The 24,393-nt window shown below is 42.4% G+C and overlaps 1 protein-coding gene across 1 annotated transcript in view; it reads left to right on the plus strand.

The window, feature by feature from the left end:
* Adamts20 (ADAM metallopeptidase with thrombospondin type 1 motif 20) overlaps positions 1 to 1,753 on the plus strand; it is a 124,696-nt gene extending 122,943 nt beyond the window's left edge. Inside the window, exon 39 of the mRNA XM_021183238.2 lies at positions 1,611 to 1,753. Within this exon, the coding sequence (XP_021038897.1) occupies positions 1,611 to 1,700 (90 nt within the window). The 3' untranslated portion in view covers positions 1,701 to 1,753. The remainder of the gene's footprint in view (positions 1 to 1,610) is intronic.
* Positions 1,754 to 24,393: the final 22,640 nt, after the last annotated feature.

Raw genomic sequence — 24,393 nt, forward strand, 5'->3', positions numbered from 1 at the left:
TTAATCATGCTATATGATGTTTCTAAACAATGAAGGACAAACTTGAAGTAGATCATAATATATTCTCATCAATCCATTAAAAACCTAAATAAACCGAATATATACCCAGAGAGCCATTTATTTTGAAAGCCTACCATTTGAAAGCCTACCCCTACTATAGAAATAATAACTATTAAAATAACTTAAGTACTAGTTCAAACACAGTGCGTAGACCCTCTTTGGGAAAGTGAGCGTGGGTCTGGAGTAGTCTCATTTATGTCGTTCATAAGTCAGCCCTCCCCAACCTTCACCCTCTCCAGTGTTTTCTAAGTTTTCTTTATTTTGGTAAATATGGTCTTGTAACATTCCAATGAAAACTAATATTTATGGATAAAATGCAATATTCTTGTGTGATACTCTTAAAACATTTTGTTTCTGAGGAATACAAAATTTGTGTTTAAATTATTATAAATGTAGCGAGCTGAACGAAATACCCTGGCTTCCACGTATCCAGCTTTTAAATATCTTTTGCTTGGATATAAAGAATGCTAAAGTCACAGAAGGATAGTATTATTTTGTGAAATCTTTCATTTTTTTCTATTTTTTTTATAGCTTCTAAAATTTAGTTACTTATTTAATTGTGGAGAATCTTATGTGTTAAGTTAAAAATGTTCCTGACAGCATCGTTTGAAGTCTGATACCCAGGATAAAACCTAGATTCATGAAAGCCAAGCATAATTGTGGAAATGCAAACATATTCATGTTCCATAAAATGTAATGAGCGGAGCTTCCCACTCTAACAGCCTAGGAAAAGAAAAATCCACAAAACTGAGTTTTCCTTCTCATTTGCTCTGTTAGCCAGGGTCCTGTGCCCGCTGAGGGCTTCTGATCACACCCTTCTGTCTCACAAAGTCACAAACACCAGTCTTCTCCACCCTTCCGTTCTTCTCTGGATTAAAAACAATTTAGGTCTCTAAGGAAAATGACCAGAGTTAAACGTGTTGGGTATAAGAAAACTATGTTAGTGTTTTTGATGTTTGTATGTAAAATGAAGGCAGCACAGAGCACCTGCCCCTCCCCCTTCTGCCCTCCTCCCTCAGACTATCAGCTTGAGCCTACTTCCGGTTTTAGTCCAATTCTGATCTTGACGTCTGCCCTCTGCCCCTTTGTTTCTGTCCCCATCACACCAATTTCTGTGAATCTCCATGCTGCGTTTCAAACGCATGACTGAGCCCATCGAGAAAGACACAGGCGACTCACATATCTTCACGACCTAGTTTCTAGAATATCCTACTGGTGGAGTCTACTATTTATATTCGTGTGCTCATTAGAGGTTTTATTTTTAATAAGCTCACTGATACACGTAAATATTCGGGTGAAAACTATGTGTTCTGAGATGCAGTGTGTAAATCCTACCACGGTTTGCTTGGCACGAACAGCAGCTGGTATCAACCGTAGGCTGTCCAATCCCTTTGGACCCGCACATGACCTTCACTGGACAGCAGCTCTTACAGGGATCCTTGGCTAGGACTCAATCAGCATTATTCAAAGCAGGTTTCTTTTTCTGGGTTGTGCACAGTTGCCACCTTGTATAAAATTCTCCTGTGTTTTCCACTTCTTTACACTTCCAGGACGGAACCAAAGTCTACGGCAGATGCGGAGGGTTCTGTGGAAAGTGCGTTCCTCACATGGCTACAGGGCTCCCAATTCAAGTACTGTGAACGTCCAAGGCTTGGAAGGACCGTGAAGGGGGATTGCGCTGTGAAAGCACAGGCGCCTGGTGCTCCTCTCTCATTCCTGGCTTCCCGAGACTTCCATATTCAAACCTTTCTTTGGGTGCTCACTGGGGTTTCAGACCACTTCATATTTATAGGTTTTCGAGAGGAACTTAACGGACATACCACTCCAATCAGGCTCACTCCTAAACATCATAATTTATTATAGGGAATACAAGCAAAATGTTTGAATGGATTATACCAAGAAAGTATTGCTGGTCAAAGCTTGGAGTGTTAAACAGACATATAAAATAAATCTCCAATCAGCTTCCTATGCTACAATGAAGTGTTATTGCGGTTGTTAAAATGGAGCAAATAAGAATCAGTGAATATCAAATTAATAATTATATCAAATAAGCATATCCTTTCTTCTGATATGATTTTGATTCATTGTCTTATTTTTTTCTTTAATTTTATCTATGGATTTTGGTGCTTCAATAAAAATGGTTCTAAAATATAATATTTTTTTCCAAAAAAGTTGTGCTTATGTTAAGTATTAAATAGAAAACTTTGTGGCAAAACAGAGAAGACAGATGTTGGGATTTGAGTTTTAAGGCCTACCTCTACATACGTTTGAGCAGTATATTGTTTTTATAATGTTTGTGTATCATTATGCCTTTATAACTCATCTATGTAACTACCCTTAAAAACCTATTTTCTTAACATTAAATACCTTTTTTGCTAGCCAGATAGAAAGACGGAGGTTCTTAAAATTCTGATGATCCAAAGTTTTGGTTCTGTTTTCCTGACCCCTCCCCTACTTTAAAAAATTCACTAGAGATTATGTGGTGGGGGTGGGGTTCTCTAGAACAAAGATTCTCAACCTGTGAGTCTCAACCCCTTGGGGATCTAATGACCCTTCCACAGGAGTCACCTATGACCATTGGAAAGCACAGGCATTTACATTACTATTCATAACAGTAGCAAAATTATAGTTATGGATTAGCAACAAAATAATTTTATAGTTGGGGGTCAATACAGCATAAGTGGCTGTTTTTAAAGAGTCACAGTATTAGGAAGGTTGAGAGCCATTATTCTAGAGGAACAGGGTAGATAACATATTAAAGGGGTTTATTAGATTGGTTTATACATTCTAAATTCTCCAATAATAATTGTCTCCACACTGGAGAGCTGGATGCCATAGCTGTCTCAGTCGGGTACTAAACAGCCTTAACGCTTGCCAGAGCGGAGCGATGCCAGAGTGGTGATGGCGGAGCGATGATGCTGGTCTTTAGTCCATGTGGGAAAGCTGAAAAGCTGAAGTCAGAGGAATATGACGACGGTCTAGTCAGCGTGCGCACCCGCAAGACAGTGAGAGAAGCAGCAGAAGAGTAAAGGCTTGCTCTCCCACAGTTAGGGCGCGTCTTCTTTACAGTGGACCTAACGGGACAGTCCTGCACAAGTGCTCAGACGGCCTGCTTAGTGGACACGTTCAGATCGTGCTGCGCTGAAGATCAGTGGTAACCATCACGGAGAAGCTCAGCTCCTGTCTACTGGGGCGTTCTCAAACATGAGTGAATTTAAAGATTTGCCACTATAGACAGATTCTCAGGAATTAAGGGATTATTTTTCATGTGCATAACTTAATTGTGTGTTATATGCTGATAGGATTTTTAAAAGCAAAATAATAGATATTTTCCCATGCCGGCCTGCCCTATAAACAAAAACATGGGATTTGCTAATTCATTTCACCTGTAAATATCAGTGTACTAGTTTTACCCTCAAGGTGTTTTTCTCCCAAATATTTGCTAGAGCTGTAAAAGGCGCCAGAGGAAGTCGGTGCGCATGCGGTCAAACACTTGCAGAACTCTGAAACAAAGGGGAGATTATGCAAATCGGTCAGGCATTAAGTCAGAATGTCTAATGTTTCCCATTAAATGTTTCATCTGTTTTTAAAGCCGTGTAATTTATTAACATCTAAATAAAAACGTATTTGTGTGTCGCTAGTAACCTCGTTTACATGTGTAAGGGATCCATGATTCATGAAGAATGATACCCCAGACTTAATACACATATGCAACAACAAAGAGCACGCTATTCTGCAGAGAACCTGCATGCAGGGGTGGGGCAGCGTCTACAGCTCCTGATTGGCTGTCCATGGCTCTGGTTAAGTGGTGGAGCAGTTTTTACAGCTCCTGATTGGGTGCTTGAGAGGTTGGCACAGGTGGGTGGTGGGGCTGCTTCCTGATTGGCTGCCCGTGTGGGATGGTATTTTCTGGCACTGACTTGTTTTTTGGACTTTTCCAGTGCTGGGAAACAGAAACTTAGGCCTGGTCTCCCAGACTTCCAGTTTTGCAGCCTGTCATGGAGTCAGTCTGGCTCTGGCTAACAGTCCTCTCACATGCTCCTCACATAGTCAAAAAGGACCCGCACTGAAATCTCAGGGAAATTACGCGTTCTTCCTCAGGGCAAGAGGTCAGACACGGGGAAGTAGGTGGTGCGTACAGTACTTTCCAAAGGCAGGGAACAGATACTTAGGACAGAGCTATCCATCCTCAACTTCCTTACGGATGACCGAAGTACACTCTAGAGGAGTTAGAACAACTGTAACTGTCAAGGGCTGGGGTGTGGCTCAGTGGTAGACTCTTTTCCTACAGTGCATGAGGTCAAGGAAGAAAACCATGACAACTGGCAGGGCATTAAAATATTACCCTTTTCAAGTATGCAGTAACATACAATTTCCCCTCTAAATTTATATTTATCTCATTACTAGAAAATATGGGAACCCTTTTGTCTGAGTCCCTTGTATGTGTGTATAGATATGAAGTCTCTTTCTGTATATATATATATATATATATATATATATATATATATCTTACTGTGTAGCCAGGCTGGCCTGAAGTTCATCATAGTTATCGCTCTAGTTGGCAGCACGAACCTGGGAGAGTGGAGCCTAAAAAGGAGTAAAGTCTCATGTAATAGCCAAGTTTATTTAAGGCATCAGACGATTTGTATTCTGAGGGTTAAGCAAGATCTAAGGCAAAGGTCACATGAGTTTAGGTTGCTCTACAGTCATGTGGCCAGCCTGTGCTTGGAAACATCAGCTAAGTAACAATGGTACCTGTCTTAGTCAGGGTTTCTATTCCTGCACCAAACGTCATGACCAAGGATCAAGCTGTGGAAGAAAGGGTTTATTCAGCTTACACTTCCACACTGCTGTTCATCACCAAAGGAAGTCAGGACTGGAACTCACACAGGGCAGGAACTAGGAGGCAGGAGCTGATGCAGAGGCCATGGAAGAGTGCTGCTTACTGGCTTGCTTCCCCTGGCTTGCTCAGCCTGCTTTCTTATAGAACCCAAGACTACCAGCCCAGGGATGGCTCCACCCACAATGGACCCTCCCCCTTGATCACTAATTGAGAAAATGCCTTACAGCTGTATCTCAGAAGCATTTCCTCAAGGGAGGCTCCTTTCTCTGTGATAACTCCAGCTTGTGTCAAGTTGATACACAGAACCAGCCAGCGCAGTCCCTGTAATCATAAATAAAGCCACTCTAACTTACACCTGGGAGGGGCACAGAGGCACATTCTCAAAACAACCCACGTTCTGGAGAGATAGAAGTCACAAAACTTCTCGTCTCCATTTTCTTGGAGTTTCCTCACGAGCACTCACAAGTCTGACATAGCCTTGCTTGTGAGCTGTGTTCCGGCCATGATCGTCTTGCCTCTGCCGTGCCAGCGCTGCTGTGACTATGTGTGCCACTCCTGGAAGTCTGAATACACACACACACACACATGGGTTTTGATGTGTTGTTTTGATGTTTGAAACAGGGTCTCACTGTGTATGGTAGGCAGTGCTCACACTCTGGCACATCGACATCCCCACTGCTGGGGTTCCAAGGATGGAGCACACACCCGGGAGTTGTGTTAGGAATTTGTCCTTGGAGGGCTTGGTGGCTCTAATCAGAATCTGAATGAGAAAACAGAGAAGACCAGTTGGAGGCTGGCGCTGCCAGTCTCCTGGCTGGTTTATTGTTTTGTTTTGCCTTCTCCCTTGCCTGCATATTTCAAAGCATTACTGCTTTGCCCAAATGTTTTGATTTCCTTCTGTCCCAGAGTCTCAACAGACAGCATTATTTTTGTTCTACAAAGAAAGGCATTTGAAACCAATCTCTTCAGCATCCTGCATCTTTTTCTACCTCTCCTCTTGCCCAGTCTCTGACCGAAAAGACAAAAAGAAGACTTTTAAATAAAAGTGAACTGCATGCACACCCTCATACTATATAATTCTCACTGTGTTTTTACAGGGCACCATCATCTTCCCAGACCAAAAAAGGCTTTTTTGTTGTTTTGTTTTGGTTTTGTTTGTTTTAGTTTTTGGTTCATTTCTGTCCTTGCTTGAGGACAACTCCATATTAACCTTAAGTACCACCAGAGACGTTACTCTACAGTATAGGTCCAACTATGCATTCCTCTTGCCACTTAACATTTTAAAAATAATAGTTTTGCTATTTTTATTTATTTCTGTAATAACTTGGGGTTTTTTTTTCCTTTTTCTTTTTTCTTTTTTTTTTTGTAGTTTACATGTGAGAAATACAACTGACGACATCGCCACCTGCTGGCTACTCGTGGTCATGCTGCTGGAGGACTTGGAAGGCTGCCAAGGTCTACCTTTGCTGGTGTTTCTGTCCCAGTTCGCACAGTTCGTTTCCAGGCATCATTGTCCGGTCTCTATGTCCAGATAAAAGCCCATATCTATGTCACGACCATGAGCATGTCTTTCTTTTACAGTTCGGATGTTGGAATGGTCTTAATACTATCAAATATTGCCTGACCGGAAGCAAATAAAGAATTTATTTTTGGTACAATAGGTTTTTTTCCTGATGCCTTTATTCCGTAAAGAGAACCAAGTTGGAGCACAGGCAGAGGTGTTTCAGACCAGCATGCAGCTGTAGTGAAGAAGTTACACTAAGCAAGCTGACAACTTGTTTCTTAACAGTTGAAGCAGGGATTTGAAGTAATAAGCTCTTAGGTGCCTTTGAGCCCAATAAGTAGGTCCTTCTTGCCTGGTGTGCGGGCTGGCTGAGCTGATGAATGCGGGTTAGTGTCAGTATGCGCAGAGGGGAGGGAAAACCCACTCTGGGAGTGGCACAGCCAATCAGCTCATTTCTATTTTGTTATAACAGAAAAGCTTTTCAATGTACAGATGTTAAAACAGACATAGCACACTTTTTATCCATTGTTTCTGAGGCAAGGAAGCCTCATTTTTCCAGTATGGTCTGTAACCTGCTGGCAGTTTCAAGACAAATATTTTGCCTGAACCTCCATGTTCTAAGCTGCAAAGCAAATAGAAGGAATGTAGCCCCGCATACTTTCCTGACAGAAACGGTACAGAATTAAGTGAACTATTTTTATATGAGCGTGTTTTTGTTATTTGAAGATATCACAATTAGCTATGTGATTTTTTTTTTTTTTTGAAAACACTTTGGAAAGCATTTCGGTGAGGAGGGCTCCAGGCTCCAGCTCTCTTTACAGACATCATTTTAAGGTGTCAATAGTACCTATTTCATTTTGTTTTGCCTCAAGCATTAATGTGTAAAACCCTGGAAGTATGTCAGAAACTAACACGTTTTCATATATGTTATCTAAGCTTATCATCGCCATTTGGCATCATGACCTATGACGTCGGGTAACAAGTAGTGAACTGATCTTAAAGCCTAAAATCATTTCATGGGTAAGGCAGATGGAGCCCAGGCCACAGCCTTGGTGGAACGGCTTTCTGCTGTGATGACCATGACAGGTCACTTTGAGCTGTCTGGTGCTCTCATCTCTGCACAGCCCCACTGCTGTGCTCCTGATCTGTTCTGAATCAGGAGTCGCTCTTCACCTTAGGAAGTATTAGCCAGCTTGTGAGTTAGATACTGAGATTCGTCTCATTTAGCATGTCTGCCCCTTCTGGCTTTATCTTCTGCTTTTCCTTCCTGAATATCCACTCCTTTTTATTGTTCAACCTCTCTCGTTTTCACATGCCACACAATTAATGTCATAGGATGGTCTGCGTCGTCACCACACTGCACAGCGTGGTTAACACTTTCTATGAGGCCTCATCAGACATGTAACCCAGATGGAAGGAAAGATGGTCTCAGTGTGGCATGTCAATTAAGGTGCCAGCCAAACCAGCACACAGCCAACTTCCAGAGTTCCAGCAGCAGGAAGCCAGCCTCAAAAGCAGCCTCTCTCCTACTTCCTCTTTTAGTGTTACCTCTTAATTTTGGCTCTTCTTCATATCATTTCATAAAACTGGACATTGAAAAGAAACCCTATTTTGCTTTGACAGAATTAAATAAGCACAATAATAATTTTTCTATACCACTGCCAAAGATGAGAGATTTGAGCAAACATGCCAGGATGCTTCTACTCGCACTGAGGGTGGTGGGCATGAATCATCCCAGACATTTCCTGCTTATCGGTCGGCCTCCCTCCAAAAACTCTTAATATGGGTCTCCTGATAATCACTTCTAATCTGTCAACGTTGGCAGATTGTAGGATGTTTGTACACTTCCGCCAAATAAGTCCGAGATAGCTAGAGAGAACTGAATCTCCTAGTGCCTAGACTTATGACCCAACCGGATATGGAAAGAGAATTCCCAAACTTCTTTATTAAATAAAAGACCAATTAGGGCCCAAGAATGGTGGAATGCGTTGACATTCTCCTGTTACACAGAATATACTGGGATTTGAGGAGGAACAAGATAAAAAGTTGCACCAGAAAGGGATTTGCATGAAATGTACAACAAAGACAATCTAATGCTTTGCTAGATGCATTCCTGAAGGGATGCCCTCTTTCACCTTGGTACTCAGCTCAGGTCTCTTCTTATGTTCCACAAATGCCTCATTTTTATCCCATGCCTCCCAGTAGAAAGTCTGAGAATATTAGGTTCCTTCTGTATGCCCCTTGTGCGGTGGACACGGGCGATTGACTCACCTCTGCCAGCCGGAACCTGTGTCTTAACTGTAGTCACAAGTTTACACATATTACATTGAGGCAGCGTGGTCCTCACTAGTGACAGATGGTGCATGGGTGATGGCTCCACCCTGGGCCCAGAGGAAGCCGCAGGAGCTTTAGAGGCAGCACAACACATGCATCAAGCAGGCAGGATTCCGAACCACAGCTGATATGGTGGCAAGCCACTGTTTCCAGGGTTAGAGCAAGTTGGGTTGCTTTTCTCTGATTCTAACCAGATCAGCTTTATTTTTTCTTCATCTTCCTATTTTGGAAGAATATTACAAATGTACTTAATCTCATGTTTTAAGTAAATAAAGGTATATTTGGGATTATACCTCTGATTGGTGGCATCAGACATGCCAAACAGTATGTTTTATATGTGTAAATCAATCGCTCCTTTTTACACAGTTTTTGAGGATTTCATACAAGCAGATTATGTATTTTGACCTAGGTCAACTTACTCCCTTCCCTTCAGCTTCCCCTCTGGTCACTTATAACTATTCTCCTCTCCCAACTTCATGCATGTGTTCTTTAAAAGAAGCAGAAGCAGAAGGAAGAGGAGGAGGAGGAGGAGGAGGAGGAGGAAGAAAGAAAGAAAGAAAGAAAGAAAGAAAGAAAGAAAGAAAGAAAGGAAGGAAGGAAGGAAGGAAGGAAGGAAGGAAGGAAGGAAGGAAGGAAGGAAGAAAGAAAGAGAAAGAAAGCAAAACCAAAACCAAACAAAAAGACTATTGAATGTACTTTGTCTTCACAGCGTAAGCGTGTAGTAGTTAATGATCCTGGGTAAATCATGCCAGCAGGAGCTTACAGTGGTTGGTCATCTTCCACCCACACTAAGGAAGCAGAATAACTCACACTTAGCTAGTTTCCTCTGTTAGTGCAGAGTAGGACATCCACCCAGGGAACAGAGTGGCCTCCATTCAGGACGGGTTTTCCATATTCTATTAACTCAATCAGGTAATTACTCATGGGCTAAGTAATTTCTCACAGAGCTCTGCCACCTGGATGATTCCAGATCTTGTCAACTTGATATTCAACACTACCCACCATAGATGTCAGCCATGAGAAATATAAAAGCAAATAAATAAGAATAAAAAGGAAAAACAAAACCAAAAATTTACATGTAAGTGTTTTAACTTCTCAGTTAAATTTATCAATTTGATGTATTCATTTTATATGATCTAAAGGTATAGATACCTTTAGAAAAGAGAAAACAAGATGGAAGAAAATGAAAGGAAATGAATAAAATGAATCCTTATTGGAATATGAGATACAAATGCAGGAGGGCCATTTTAAATGTTCAACATCCTTAGACACCTGGGAAATGCACATTATCATCACTTAACCTGGTAAGAATGTCTAAGACCAAATAATAAATGATAACAAACGCGAATGGGGAGAGTAGGGAGAGCACTTATTCACTGCCGGCAGAGGGGGGCGCACTGCACAGCCACTGTGGAGATTTGCCTTAGTTAGGGATTTACTGCTGTACGCAGACACCATGACCAAGGCAAGTCTTATAAAGGACAACATTTTTTTAAAAAAGTATTTATTTATTTTATGTAAGTACACTGTAGCTGTCTTCAGACACACAAGAAGAGGGTGTCAGCTCTCATTACAGATGGCCATGAGCCACCATGTGGTTGCAGAAAATTGAACTCAGGGCCTGGTGTGGGCCTTTGAAACATCAAAGCCCTCTCCTAAGGGACACATAAAAGACCACATTACCCCAACAAAGCCACATCTCCTAGTCTTTTCCAACGGTTCACCAACTAGGAACCAAGCATACAAGTATATGAGCCTATGGGTGTCAATCTCATTGAAACCACTTAGAAGGCAGACACAGTCAGATCTCTGAGTTCAAGGCCAGTCTGGTTTACAGAGCAAGTTTCAAAACAGTCAAGGTTGCACAAAGAAATCCTGTCTTGGGAAAACAAAACAATTAAATAATAACAACAACCAAAACTCCAAACCCAAACATCATAGGCTATTTTGCTAATGCTCTTGGTTACCTTACAGAACTTGACAGTAGGTCCCTATTGTCAAAGACATCGCATACTTGAGTCATAGAACATGAGGGAACTACACCTGTATTCATGGGGAAGTTTTGACTCTGTTAGCTAACGATTTTAGTGCTGGCGGTACTATGCACCATGCACGCCGTCAGAGGAGAAATTTATCATCAACATATCACACACCTGTAAACTACATTAATGACTTTCTTGACTAGATAAGCCCACTGATATACTAGTGGTACAAACATGATGGGCGTAACCAACCACTAGTTCTAAATGGAATTAAGACTTGTTTCAAAAGATGAAGCTCGTACCTGATGCCACTATCAGGCCAAGAACTTGTATCCAAGAGAGCTCATAGTCCTTAGGGGAGAGCCTGGATTCTGCTACATGGACATGCAATAAACTTATTCCTAATGACTGATTATCATACCAGTGCATTAGTGCATTTCTCAACCCTCATCTGAGGGGCTTTCTACAGTAGACCCTACTGAAACAAGTGTGATGCTGTTGTCCATCATGGGGAAGAGATGCTGCCCAGGAGTTTCCTGGATCTACCTTAGATCTCCTAGCAATAGGTACACAGGTGTTCTGAGAGATGAGATGTAAAGGTTAGTCAAAGGAACATGATTAACAAGATGAAGGTGAGTCCTGAAATACTGAGATTGAATACGGCTAAGAAAAGAGTGAGCAAAACTCATTCATAGAGAAGTTAAGGAGGAACTACCTCTATTAAATAAAACAAAACACAAACATAGATAGTGGAAGAGGATCATCATATATCCCAAATGTATTGATTTGTTTAAAGACATCCATCCGCCTATGTGCTCATAGAAATTCCTGTAAAATGCTCAATAGAAGCACCATGAAAAGTAGCGCAATCGCTCTTGAATTTAGAAAAGTGAAGAAGAGAACACTTACAAGCAACTGAATGAAGTGTTTGCAGGGAAGACGCTAAGCACTAGAATCCTCAAATGTTTCAAAATAAAGATCAAGGTGCGCAGAACTGCAGCAGGAATGTAGAAGCAGAATGACAGGCACCCTTGGCACGCGTTCTCCAGAAACTGAAGTTATAATGGTAACCTTGGCCCGTGCATTTGCATGTATAATCTAAGGTGTTCGGTCACCAATTCCTCTGCAGCATAGAAACACTGTCGAACAATAGTGCTCCGTGCCACAAAAGTGAAAGCTCTGTATTTGAAAATCATGTTCTCCGAAAATAATAAATTAAAATTAATTATTTTTAAAATGAACTAAAGCTCCAAGATTTGGATCTTATAAACAAAACTCCTGATGGGCTGGGATCTGGCTTATAGGAAGACTGTGTTTTCCATGTGCAGGCCCCAGGCTCTGTCTACAGCACAGGCAGAATAAAAAGAAAGGAAGAAAGATAATTTTAAAACCACTTCTGCATGACTTGTTTGGTTTGTTGGTGAGGCTGTATTCTAGCTGTTGTCCAGCCCACTGTCCTCTTGCATCATACTCAATAAATAGTTGTTTTTTTTTTAAGTTCACAAATGAAATAATAGAATACTTAGAATTGAATCGACAGAAACCACCACCATCATTCACCAGGCTGAAGTTTGCGTTACGAGGTAGCGACACAGTAAGACAAGGAGCCTGCCTGGGAAGCATAGGTCCGTGATACAGAGAAGGAATCAGGCGGTCCTGATGCTGCTGGACATGTGGTCCTAAAGAGTCCTGCTCCTTCTCAGTTGACAGGATGGCCTTTCCTTCTTTAGTGATAGCCCACTGATATGGTGATTTCAGACAGTGAAGTAGAAACTCCTTCCCCAGGAGGCTTTCTTTACCATCTCTGTTTCTAACTTTCTCTCTCTCCTAAATTGTAGGCTGGTGGATACAAAGTGAAATTAAGTCCTCCTGTAACTCAAGGGGACTTTCTGAGCTTAGTGACAAAGAAAAAGACCTGTAGGGCAAAGGACTCGAAAAAGCCCATTGTAACACAAACTGGGAAGTGACCTCCAAAAGGGACAGACCTCCTGAGAGACATGAAGACAGCTAACACGTTATCTCTGGTGAAAAATACAAGAGGAGTCAACACGGGAACGCCCAGCTTGAAGCCACCTGGTGGTGAGCCAGGGTTGGTTTTAATGTCATCACCTGACCAGGAAAACTCACCCAGGGAATTATCCTGATTCCCTTCATTGATGTGGGAAGATCCACCCCAAATGTTCAAGGCATCTTCTGGGCACAGCACTGATAAGAACAGGGTAGATGGAGGAAGGAAGATCACTCCCCTTTAATTGGCATGGCCTCTCCTCTCCCCTGTTGCTGTAGTTACAGACTCCTTCACCATTAGCAGAATCGAGTCTTCCCAGGCTTCCAGTTCTGACTGAGGAACTGCCATACTCCAGGAAGCCTCTGGGTCTTTGGAACCATATTGGGACTACTGAGGTACCCAGCCTTGTGGACTAAGTACTAAGTTCTCTGGAACACTATGGGACCAAGGTAGCAACTGTGGGACCACTGCAGGTTTCAAAGACCACACAACTACTGGGTACAAAATTCTCAGTCTCTGAGGAGTGACACAGCAGTTGTCACCATTTCAATAGAGGGGGTTTAATATTAGTATTTCTGTTGGTTCTGTTTGAATAGAACAGAATGGAACAGCATGCTTAATACATGAGGCCAAGTAGTTAGCTCTTGTCAAGACTTGGACCAGTTTTTAAACCCAGGGCCCCTTGAAGGAGTGGCTGGGTTCAGCCCCAGTGAGTTTATAGGCTAAGGACTCCCTCATCTTACACTCAACAACCTATGGCTTATTTATTTAAATGCACCTTGGGGTTGGAAAGATGGCTTTGTGATTCAGAGGGCTTGATGATCTCTCAATGGACTGTGTTTAGTCCTAGCACTCATGTAGGGCAGCTCATAACTGCCTGTCGCTCTACCTCCAGGGGATCTTATGTTCTCTCCCAACCTCCTTGGACACCCACATACAGGTGCTCACATTCTGTCTGTCTGTCTGTGTCAGCCTATCTATCTGTCTCTTTCCTCTCTCTCTCTCTCTCTCTCTCTCTCTCTCTCTCTCTCTCTCTCTCTCTCTCTCTCTCTCTCTCTCCCTGTCATACACACATATTAGCGAAAATAAAAAGAAATCTTTAAAATACAAAAGAAGTGCCCAAATAATGCAATGACCCTGGACACAGGATCCAGCCATTAGTAATACCCAGATCCCTGACCTCGTACCCTTGCTCTCGGGATGGGGTGAGGATGACAAGTGGGGTTTAGCTAGGTTCTGACTTACAGTGGCTGTGTCCATAGATCCACAGATCTACCCAGATCTCAACTAGGGTTGAACTACTTGTCAGCTGGTATAACCTGGCAATATCTGTTGCTGTAGGCAAGGTGGTGACTTTCTAAACCTCTACCTTGCTAGGATGTGCTAGGATGCATCATCTCGTTGAGGTGGTGAGGTTGGCTGAAGGCAATGATGAGTGCTACCCAGAAGCTCTCATGGATGCAAGGTGGTGTGCCCAACCTAACCTTGGCTTGGTTTACTAGACTGCCCCCTGAAGATGCTGAAAGGATACTAGCTGATGACTCCAGAGTATCAACATCTCAACCAGGCCACACCTCCTCACATCACATAGCATTGTGTGATGTACCCTTTTTGCTGTACCTGATTCATATGACCTCAGACACATGGTCACCAGCTACCTATTTACCACATTTAGGCTTTTCATCATAACAAGGGATAAAAAGGATTGTAAATAGTCCACCACCGCATGAATTGGGCAAGCATATAGTTTTGCCCCTGACATTGTGTTGAGTTTCTTACCTTCTGTGATGTAATCTGAAGAGGTGCTGTAACTCAATCAACCTCACACATCACAACAATCTACATAGATGTAGGTGCAGAGAGAAGGAGATGGTCAAGAAGTGGTTTTGCGGAATGTTGTCAGGGTGCACTCAGTTGAGGGTGTGTAAACCCTGCCAAACTTCAGGAGAATGACCTAAATACGTACATGACTGACCCATGCTGGGAAAAATCAGGATAGTGCATCTTATGCTTCTGGCCATAACAAAGGAAAGCACCTGGCTGTCTTCTTTTGTGTTCTGGATGCAGCATATTCGACAATTTGGCAACGCTCTGCCCTTACGTGAGAGCAGGTGACAGTCTGGAGGCTTTGAGCATTAGGCAGATGGCAGGGCTTCAAGCAGCCCTGGCACTAGGACCATGGTTTCTGAAAGTCCCAGTAGTGTTAGGAATACCAAGTCTGGGGAAAACATGCTATGTGAAATATACTTTTGAAATAAATATTAGGCGGGAAACCATTTCGTTTTATTTTTTAAAAATTATTTCAAACAGCACATTTTTGTCTGATACAAGATAAGTAAGGAAATGGACAGTTTTGCTCCGGCTCAAGCAACCCAAAGAGAAGAGAATATGGAGTCCGTTGGCATTCTGAATACTGGACAGCAGAGGCTGCTGTTGCATCTTGTACGGTGTTCTTCTGTAGAAAGCTTGCCAGGGCTGTGACCTCCACTGAAGGCAAGAAAGAAAGATGAAAATAAGTGACTAGGGTGTGGACTTCCTGCCCAGAAAGCACAGGGGATTACAAACCGATGAAAGCTTTGCTGCCAAAGTGTCCCCAGCACAAAGGTGGCGTTAAGGACAGGGAACTGTAGCTGAGGCTCACCCACACAGTTATCTCCACTAAGGTGTGGTTAAGTTGTCCTAAGAGTCCCCTGTTGCCAAATTTCTGAAGATTGTCATTGAGCTAAGATGCTTTGACATGGGGTATGAGTTAGGAGACCTTTGCTTTCTGACATCCTAACAAGACCAAATGCTTGTACAAAAGTCTGTGGCGTTCTCCCTGTTGGCACAGGTCCCAGATCTCTCCCACCTGTGCATGGAGATGTGTCATGGAATTTGCTCACAAAAAAGGAAAGAAAAGAAATCATGAGCACAGACATTCAAACAGGGCTGGAAGGAAGGCTCTTGACGGGGAGCAGGGGGGGAGGGCTGTTGTATGGTCATAGAAAGCAAGAGTTGGCAATGCTGACTGTGGCAAATTACCAGTCCCGTCCTCCAGCTAGCTGAGGGAAGCCAAACAAGTGTCAACATTGGACCTCAGTCCCTTTGTATCTCAGCAGGGGTCTCACAGATGGCAAGCCCTCAACTCGAGCTGGCTGGTGCTCGCAAACCATTTCCACTGTCTCATTTAACTTCCGCAACAACACGACAGTGTGCAAGGGGATATCTTTATCCCCGCTTTAGTAATAAAGAATATACACAAGAGTTTAATTGCACCTGCATGTTAAGGCCTGCCGCATAAACAGCACCAGGATTTCCTCCAGCTCTGTCTGCAGCCAACAGCCATGATCTTCTGTAGTTTGCATTGGACTTCTGGAAGGTTCTCTACGAGCATCAGGAGTGCCGCACATTCTAATGATACACAGCTGCCAACGCAGCTAACCGCCTGCGCCCAGAGGTTTGCTTTTCAAACCTATGTGCAGGTGGCCCTGAGGCCAACGCCATCTCCTGAGAGCTCATTAGAAATAAGCGTCACAGCCTCAGATCCACTGGACCAGAAGTTATGTGTAAACAGAATGCTGGGAAGACTGCTTTGTTTCTTACAGTACACAGAGTGCTTGGAGAAGAAGGGCTGCAACCATTCTCTGTAATTGGCCAGAGAGCAAATGCGTTGGGCCTTGAATTCTGCCGTGACTTCCTTTGCATTTTAAAACTGTAAGAAGTATAGCTTCATACCGTTCTCCTGTCCTTCGATGTGGAGAGGCAGTTGGTTATCTGTGGTGAGCCAAAGCCCCACTTGAGACTCATCCTTCCTGCTTTTCCTTAGACGCACTTCGGACTCTTCAAGGTTCTCGACTTTTGCTTAATGATAAGATGCTCTAGGACAATGGCTCTGTGGAAGCTGAGATCGAGCCAAATAGAGAAGCAAGGATCACTGCTTTACAGTGAGTAAATTCTGAAGGGCACCACGAATACCTCCCCACAGCTTCCTTTGAGTATCCGTGAAAATAGTGTGAGTCTCTGTAGAGAGTAGCAGGTGCCACCCTCATCCCTGCACAGTCACCTCCCAGGGGACTCTGGTTTCCCAGCCTGTCACAGAAGGACCAGGTTTGTTTTTTTGTTTTTGTTTTTGTTTTGTTTTGTTTTTCTGATAAGTACAGGAAAAAGCAGACTTGTCACAAGGGAAGAAAGATGTTAAAAGAGGTGGAAAGAAGTTGTAAGAGCTCTCAAAGGATGTCCTTCTATGTTGGCAACAGAATCAATTCCATCAGCATGCAAATTGGCTGGATGTCTCCACTAGAGGTCGTGGTTGACTCTATCAAGACCAAACTGCTGCCATCAGAGGGTTGGTTCTCACACATTTGGGTCTCAAGATCTCTTTAAATTCTTTAAAAAAAAAATTGTGAGCACGAATCAGAGCTTTTGTTTAGCAGAATTATATCTATGGATATATAGTGATGGTAAATAAGAAATGACAACTTCAAAAGATGTTTATCAAAGTTGATAAACCATTATGAGAGATTATAAATATTTTTTATAAGAAAATAACTGTTTTCCATAGCAGAAGCATAGATACTGAGATGGAGGACAAATGTTTATGTCTTTACGAATCGTTTTAACATCTGGCTTAACAAAAGACGCTTGGAGTGCCATGTCACATCTGCTCAGCGTTCACCTAGTCAGAAAACCCCACTGCAAGGTCTCCAGACGAAAAGCAAGCATTTGCTTCTGTCTTAGTGTTATTATGAGATGACCCAAAGGTCACAGGCTCCTTGGAGGATCACATGGTGGCTCACGGTGGTCCTTGGACCACATCTTGGAATTTACCACTTAAGGCAAAGAGAAAACTAGATTTCACAGTCTGCGGAATACAGTTCAAAACTCAGACCTTCATACCATGTCTCAGCCACCTTCCCTGACATTTCTCTGCCCGTTTCTCTACTATCTGAGGTGTGGGATTCTGTCAGCTTTCTGTTAAGCCACACCCTAAGACCAGGATATAGAAATGGAGGAAGGGGAGAGGGAAGGGGAGAAGGGTACGGAGGGGAGAGGAAACCAAGGGTCCAGAATACCTTTGGAAGCACACCTTCAGTCATAGTCACGCAAGATCCTCAACCAGCCCTTGCCTCTAGAGTTCCACTTCCCAGTAGCACTAAGCCGGGAACGAGCGTGTTCCAGAGAGTGTAGGATCCAAACTACAGCAACAGCTCTGCCTCTCTTCCCTAATCTTCGTATTTCCCCATTCTTAGGTCTCTACACTTTCATTTTGGGTCTTTTTAAATTTTAGGTCCTTTTTTTTTTTTTTTTTTTTTTTTTACCAGATCACCGTCTGTCAAATGTTCTATATCCATACTGAGTCAAACACAGGATTTTTAATTAGAAACTTTGAAATTTGAGCGTTCTGTTACCAGAATACTCTGTCTCCCCAGAAATCTGTTCCACACTTTGTTCCCATGTCTTGTGTATCATGACATGTTTAAGCTGATGTCTACAGTGTCATTCCTATTTACTAAGGAGAAATCTATATCTCAGTCTCACCACACACAGGCGTCTGTCTCTCCAAATGCAACCACTAACACTATTTCAGTAAAGGACTAAAATAGATGTGTGGATTTCTAATTCTGGTGCTGTTATCCTATTATCTATTTATTGGCTTTGAGTCAGAGCTGGGTTGGCCTCAAACTCACTGCATGGAGGAAGATGCCTTGAGCTCCTGTTTCTCTCCCTGCAGGGATTATTGGTCTGAGCTGCCTTCCCTGCTTACAAATACATTGTAAATGGGACTTCTTGGATGATAATCGTTTCTTTTAAAGTGTCAGGATTTTTTTTTAAATCAGAGAGATTGAAGCTCAATATAGATGAATTCCCGGTGCTTGTGTGAAATCAGAGATAATGAATTTTAAAGCATTTCTTAATTCTCGAGACTCTTATTCCAAATAGCGAGGCTCTAAATCTATACTGTCTGGTCAGAGAGCTGAACTTGATTTAGATCCAGGGCCACAGAATAGCAAAGAGTTCTATGCTTTCAGAGAAAGTTAGCGTGGCCTCTTTAGAAGGGCTAGCGGAACTGAACGAAAGCTTTGACACAGACCCCTGCAGTAAGTATGGAGAAAGGGCCGAAGTGCTTCAAATGTTAGTAAATAAATGTGGAACATAGAAAAATTGATTCTGAAAGTTTGCAATTGAGAATCTTGTGACTGGAATAAAATCAAGATGGAAGATGGGAAATGAGACATTCGTTCTTGGCAGCCAACACTCAGTTGCTATCCACACACAAATGATACTCACCTGATGAATTCGCTTATGGAATCCGTGCACTAGGCACGTGTGATCCTTACTAAGGCTTTCCTCTTCGGAACAGATTGCTAATTTTGAAAAAAAAATTCCCTTGCTATTGACAAGTTTATATAACCTAGAATGCACAGATCCTAAGTGTCCCATTACATGGGCATTAAAAATGTGTACCCTGAGGTACCCATGACCCACAGGGAACAACATGCACTGACTTTAAATATAGGTGACCTCACACTGGCAACTATATTACACTGGTGAAAGTAACATGCATTCAATGGAAACCCTACTTTGAACGTAGAATTTTGATTCATTCCCAGATAAGAGATACCAGTGGGGAATTCTCCCAAGAATTCCAATTCTTCCAAGGTTGGCCTGCAGCTCCCAAGCGCCCCTTGAGAGAATCCTATGTATAATAAAAGGGCTTTGTTTGAGGTCATTTTGCACAACTCTAGGCTAGTGCTACTCTCTGTATCTGTCTGAGGTGGGCTGGGCTGAAGCTCTGGTGTGTGGTAGGCGTGGAATATTAAGTGAGTTTTGTTTTTACTTTCCCTGTACTTGGTTTCAGATGAGTTTAATGAGGACTTGGCCTTGTAAATTAGAAAGCAAGCATCTCTTACTAGGAGAAGGGGCAACTGCCATCTGGTCTCAGGGTCAATGCCCTTGGCTTTGCTCTCCTACAGGGCCCGCCCCAGTCTCCTGCCATCTGCAGATAGGCGATAGTTGCCTTAAAATTCTCCAAGTCCTACTGTGTGCTTTGCTTTCTTTCATGACTTCTGCTTAGGAGCTTGTCAGTTCTGAATCCACACTATCGACTGAGTTATGGTTTTAGATTTATTTTCTTATGTAAATACAATCAACATATCTTAGATAGATGATCCAGGGAGAACAGAGAGTTTTCTTTTTAAGATCCCCCTTGATGGCAATAGAGAAATGACTCTGTACTTGAGAGCATTGACTGCCTTTTCAGAAGAGTGTATTATTATACACTAATAAAATAATTAATAATAATAACAATAAATTTAAAGAGTCTTAGTCTACTAGGATAGTCATTTCAAGGTTGAGAGCTTGGGCTTCTTTTCTTCCCTCTGCGTGGTTTTTTGTAGGCGGAATCCTGGCAGCCACGGGCACCCGTGGAATCACATGACTCAAAGAGTGTTCTAGAACATGGTGGTTGACATTCTGCAGGCAAGCTAGGAAGGGATTAAGCGAATACATAAATAAATGTCTTTAGGTTTCTCCTATAAAGTTCTTCATTGACTGTATTTTGTTTCCAATGCTGTTTAAGAGCTCATTTTACCCAGCTTTGCCATTTGTTTACTTTGACTTTAAAGCTAAGGCTCTTTGCTTAGAATGGTTTTATTTAGGGTGGGACCCTTTCTGGGAAGGATTTGGAGAAATGTAAAGTATCCAACTGGACAAGATGACTATTACTTCATGAACTGAGAAGCTGAAGATAACAGCCCGGCGTGGCTGGTTGTTTGCAAGGGGCTGTGCTTCAGAGGAGATAAAAAGCACTCGGCGGACACAGCGCAGAGCAGTCATGAATGAATTAATAAGTTGAGAGAAATATGTTAGGTTGCTCTCCTTCCAACTCATGTCTCTTTACAGAACAGCTTTGAAGGAGATAAAGCACAAGAGCAGAAAGCCAAGTAGGGGTTTTGCTTTCATCAGAACATTCTTTAGAGGGCCTGTGAGTGCCTCCCAGACATGCATAATACAGATTACGGGAAACAGCTTACACGGAGAACACAGAAGGGAGAGAGAGGGAGCAGGCAGTTGCTCATAGCAGTCGGCAGTCTGCATCTCCTTGTTGTCTAGTGACTACACCACTCATTCCTTTGCTTAATAAATAAGACTTAATTATATTTGTGTTATTTTGTCTCTTTATCACTCTTCCTCCTCCTTCACACCTCCTCTTTCTTAAAAGTTGTATTAGTCAGGGTTCTCTAGAGTCACAGAACTTATGGGTAGTCTCTATATAGTAAAAGAATTTATTGATGACTTACAGTCGGCAGCCCAATTCCCAACAATGGTTCAGTCGCAGCTGTGAATGGAAGTCCAAGGATCTAGCAGTTACTCAGTCTCACACAGCAAGCAGGCGCAGGAGCAAGAGCTAGACTCCCTTCTTCCAATGTCCTTATATTGTCTCCAGCAGAAGGTGTAGCCCAGATTAAAGGTGTGTTCCACCACACCTTTAATCCCAGATGAAAGGTGTAGCCCAGATTAAATCTCTTTAAACTCGGAGATTTAATCTTCTGGAATCCATAGCCACTATGGCTCAAGATCTCCATACCAAGATCCAGATAAGGATCTCCAAGCCTCCAGATAAGGGTCACTGGTGAGCCTTCCAATTCTGGATTGTAGTTCATTCCAAATATAGTCAAGTTGACAACCAGGAATAGCCACTACAAAAGTCTTATAATGTAGCCAACTCTCCTTAAACCCACTATATACCCCATGCTTGCCCTGAATTAATTTTCCCCTGTATCTAGTCCCCTGGTGCTATAATTACAAGTGTGCTCCATAGTGCCCAGATATAACTGTATAACTTACTTTAATGCAAACAGATTCCCGACTTCAAAGTCTTCCATTTCAGCAGTTGGGCTATACAAATTAATACAAAGTAGGACAGAATGAGACAGTACAAAGTAAGTGCCAAATGATGAATAAAAATTACACAGTAGGAGGACTAAGACACAGGCCATGCTCTGAGGCCCCTGAAAGAATATAACAGAAGCCCTCAGTGAAGAGACAGCTCGAGTCCACGATGTGAGACACAAGGAGAGCTTGGGTAGGCAGACATATAGTGGGGAGACAAGTAGGAGAGGTGACAGTAGAGTCAAAAGGAAGACAGTCTCACTGTGGGATGTGCCAGTGCAGGGCAGACAGTGTCACTGTGGGTCATGCCAAGGCAACACAAAGTCTTTCGATCTGGAAAGTATCATCAATACACACCCTAAAGCAAGCGCTAACTTAGAAAAATAGTTTGACATTAAACTGCCCTGTAAAGTCACAGCTGTAGTTTAGGCAAAGTCGCCATCTTTGGAGCCATGTACAAAGCACGTACACAGCCAGCTCTAAAAATGTCTGCTTCCGTTCTCTTTTCAATAATCCCTCTTTGAGAGCAGTGATGTCACCATTAACTTCTTCTCAAGGAGCCTCTGTCACGTAGCCTTCTGCCCTGAAGGGATTTTTTTTTTTGGACAATTGTCGACGTAATTATTAACAAGATTGTATTGAAAGAATGTGTCAGTCAGTATAAACCAATAAGGAAAAGGTAACATCAAGAAGTCCCAGCTCTGTTTACAACTTTCCCCAAAGAGTTCAAAGCAGGGTGACTGCTTCAGGTCAAAGGGGCTTTGCCTTGTGGTATTCCACCAGAGGCGGCTCACAGAGGATGCCAGGGGTTCGGATTCTGTACAGCTGTGAGGATCCCACCCACAGAGAGGGAGCCTTTGACCTGACCAGGTGGGAAAAATTCCTCTAGCCATCCTCAAGGGGTTTACACACCCTGCAGGTCCACCACCCTTCCTGGCCTCCCTAGCCTGCAGATCTTGGCCATTTGCCCGCAGTGAAGGTCAGTTTCCCAGGAACACCCATCTTCCTCCTGATGCTTGTAACCAAACATGTGTTTCTCCACAGATCTACAAAAAAAATCCAAGATACTGACCCGCTGCTCAGCGCACTGTATCACATGGCTTCCAGCTGTGTCTCTCCTCTCTTAGATAAGCTCTCTGGAACATTTTTTAGTTTGTGCTCTCTTGTTGGCAGAGGAGAACTTTAAGAATAATTTACTCTCAGAATCTCACCTAGACTCCCAAATGACTAAACTTTGATAAATCAACTAACGCCTCAAATTCCAACCTATGACTACATTTTTTTTCCTTAGAGAATCTATCTTGATTTAACAGTATATTCAACCTAACATGTTGCTTGGTCCCACTTTGTCTGCTACCATTTTCTTTAACTCTATAGACTGGGGATTTCTTTTTCTGGAACAGTTAAAAAAAACTTTCAGCATCTTGGTTCTGTATCACTTATTATTAAATGTGAGTTTTTCGTGGAGTGTTCACTGTTGCTATGTCTTGAATGCTGTATGGTAAAAGCAAAGCGTTGTGTGGTAGTGGCTTAAGGAACAGTCACTAGAATCAAATGCCAGGCTTTAAGTCCCCATTAAACCAAAATCTGTATGTCACCTCATGCAATTTTCCTACCCTTACAAGAATGGAGAAGCTAACAGAACACAGTTGGGCTAATTTCTTCAATGGTACTTGACAGAGTCAGGGATTACAACTATTTTAAAACCAGATATAGAGGAAGCAGTTATTGTTCTTCCAACTTATGTATATAAAACACATGAAAACACCATTACTGGGCTGAGGGAATGACTCGGTGGGCCAAGCTCTTGCCACTCAAATGTCAGGACCTAAGTTCACATCTCCAACACCTATGTTAAACAGGGTGCAGGGGCTGTAGTCAACTGAAATGCCACTGGGCCCCTGGATAGATGAAAGGACTAGACAGAAGAATCCCTGGAATCTCGTGAGCCAGCTGACTTGCTGGCCAGTGTAATTGAGAAACAGAGCTATCTCAAACAAGGTAGAAGGTGAGTACAAAGAACTGAAGATGTCCCATGATCTCCATACATGCTCCCCCACTCCCATACATGAACACATCACATATTCTTGCATGTGCACATATTGTACACATAGGCACCTATCACACACAATGAGAAAACCGGCTGATATCAGCAACTTACTTACCTCTTGTCTCAAGCCCATGATTAGAAGTCTAGACCTTGTAAAGATTTACAGACTGTTTTATGGTGGTGAAGCAGGCATGTAGATTATCCTTGAAGTTGTGGGAAATCTTGAGTATGCCTAAGAAGTAAATTCCCTTTGTGACTAATACCCAGGATTTAAAAAAAAAAAAAAAGACTTTTCTGCTGAGATGTAGCCAAGAATTCAAGATATCATTAACTTAAAGGAAATGGAAAATTCAAATAAGAGCCCTGAGAAATTCAATGTTGTTTAAGAATGGAAATGAGACAGTTATAAAATTTAATTAAATAAAGATCTTGTTTAGTCATTAAACTGTAGAATGTAGAAAATTCTCTGTGATCCTTTCCTGCTGTTTTGTTGCCACTGATGTTTCACTGAGTGGAGACTGGGACAAAATCCTAAGCAAATATTTACACTGTTTTGAGCAGAACTCTTAAGTCAGCTGTTACAAGAAACTGATAACATCCAAGAGGACAGAAAATTAGACTTTCCTAATTTGTGTTTGCAGCGAATCTGTAGAAATCAGACGATGGCGATGCAATTGGAATTTGAAGACATCTTAGTCAAGAAGCTTGGTTAAGAATATTGGCTAACCCAGAAGCATCATG

This window comes from Mus caroli, unplaced genomic scaffold, assembly GCF_978045245.1.
Source record: "Mus caroli unplaced genomic scaffold, Mus_caroli_1 scaffold_16, whole genome shotgun sequence".
NCBI classification, from domain to species: Eukaryota; Metazoa; Chordata; class Mammalia; order Rodentia; family Muridae; genus Mus; species Mus caroli.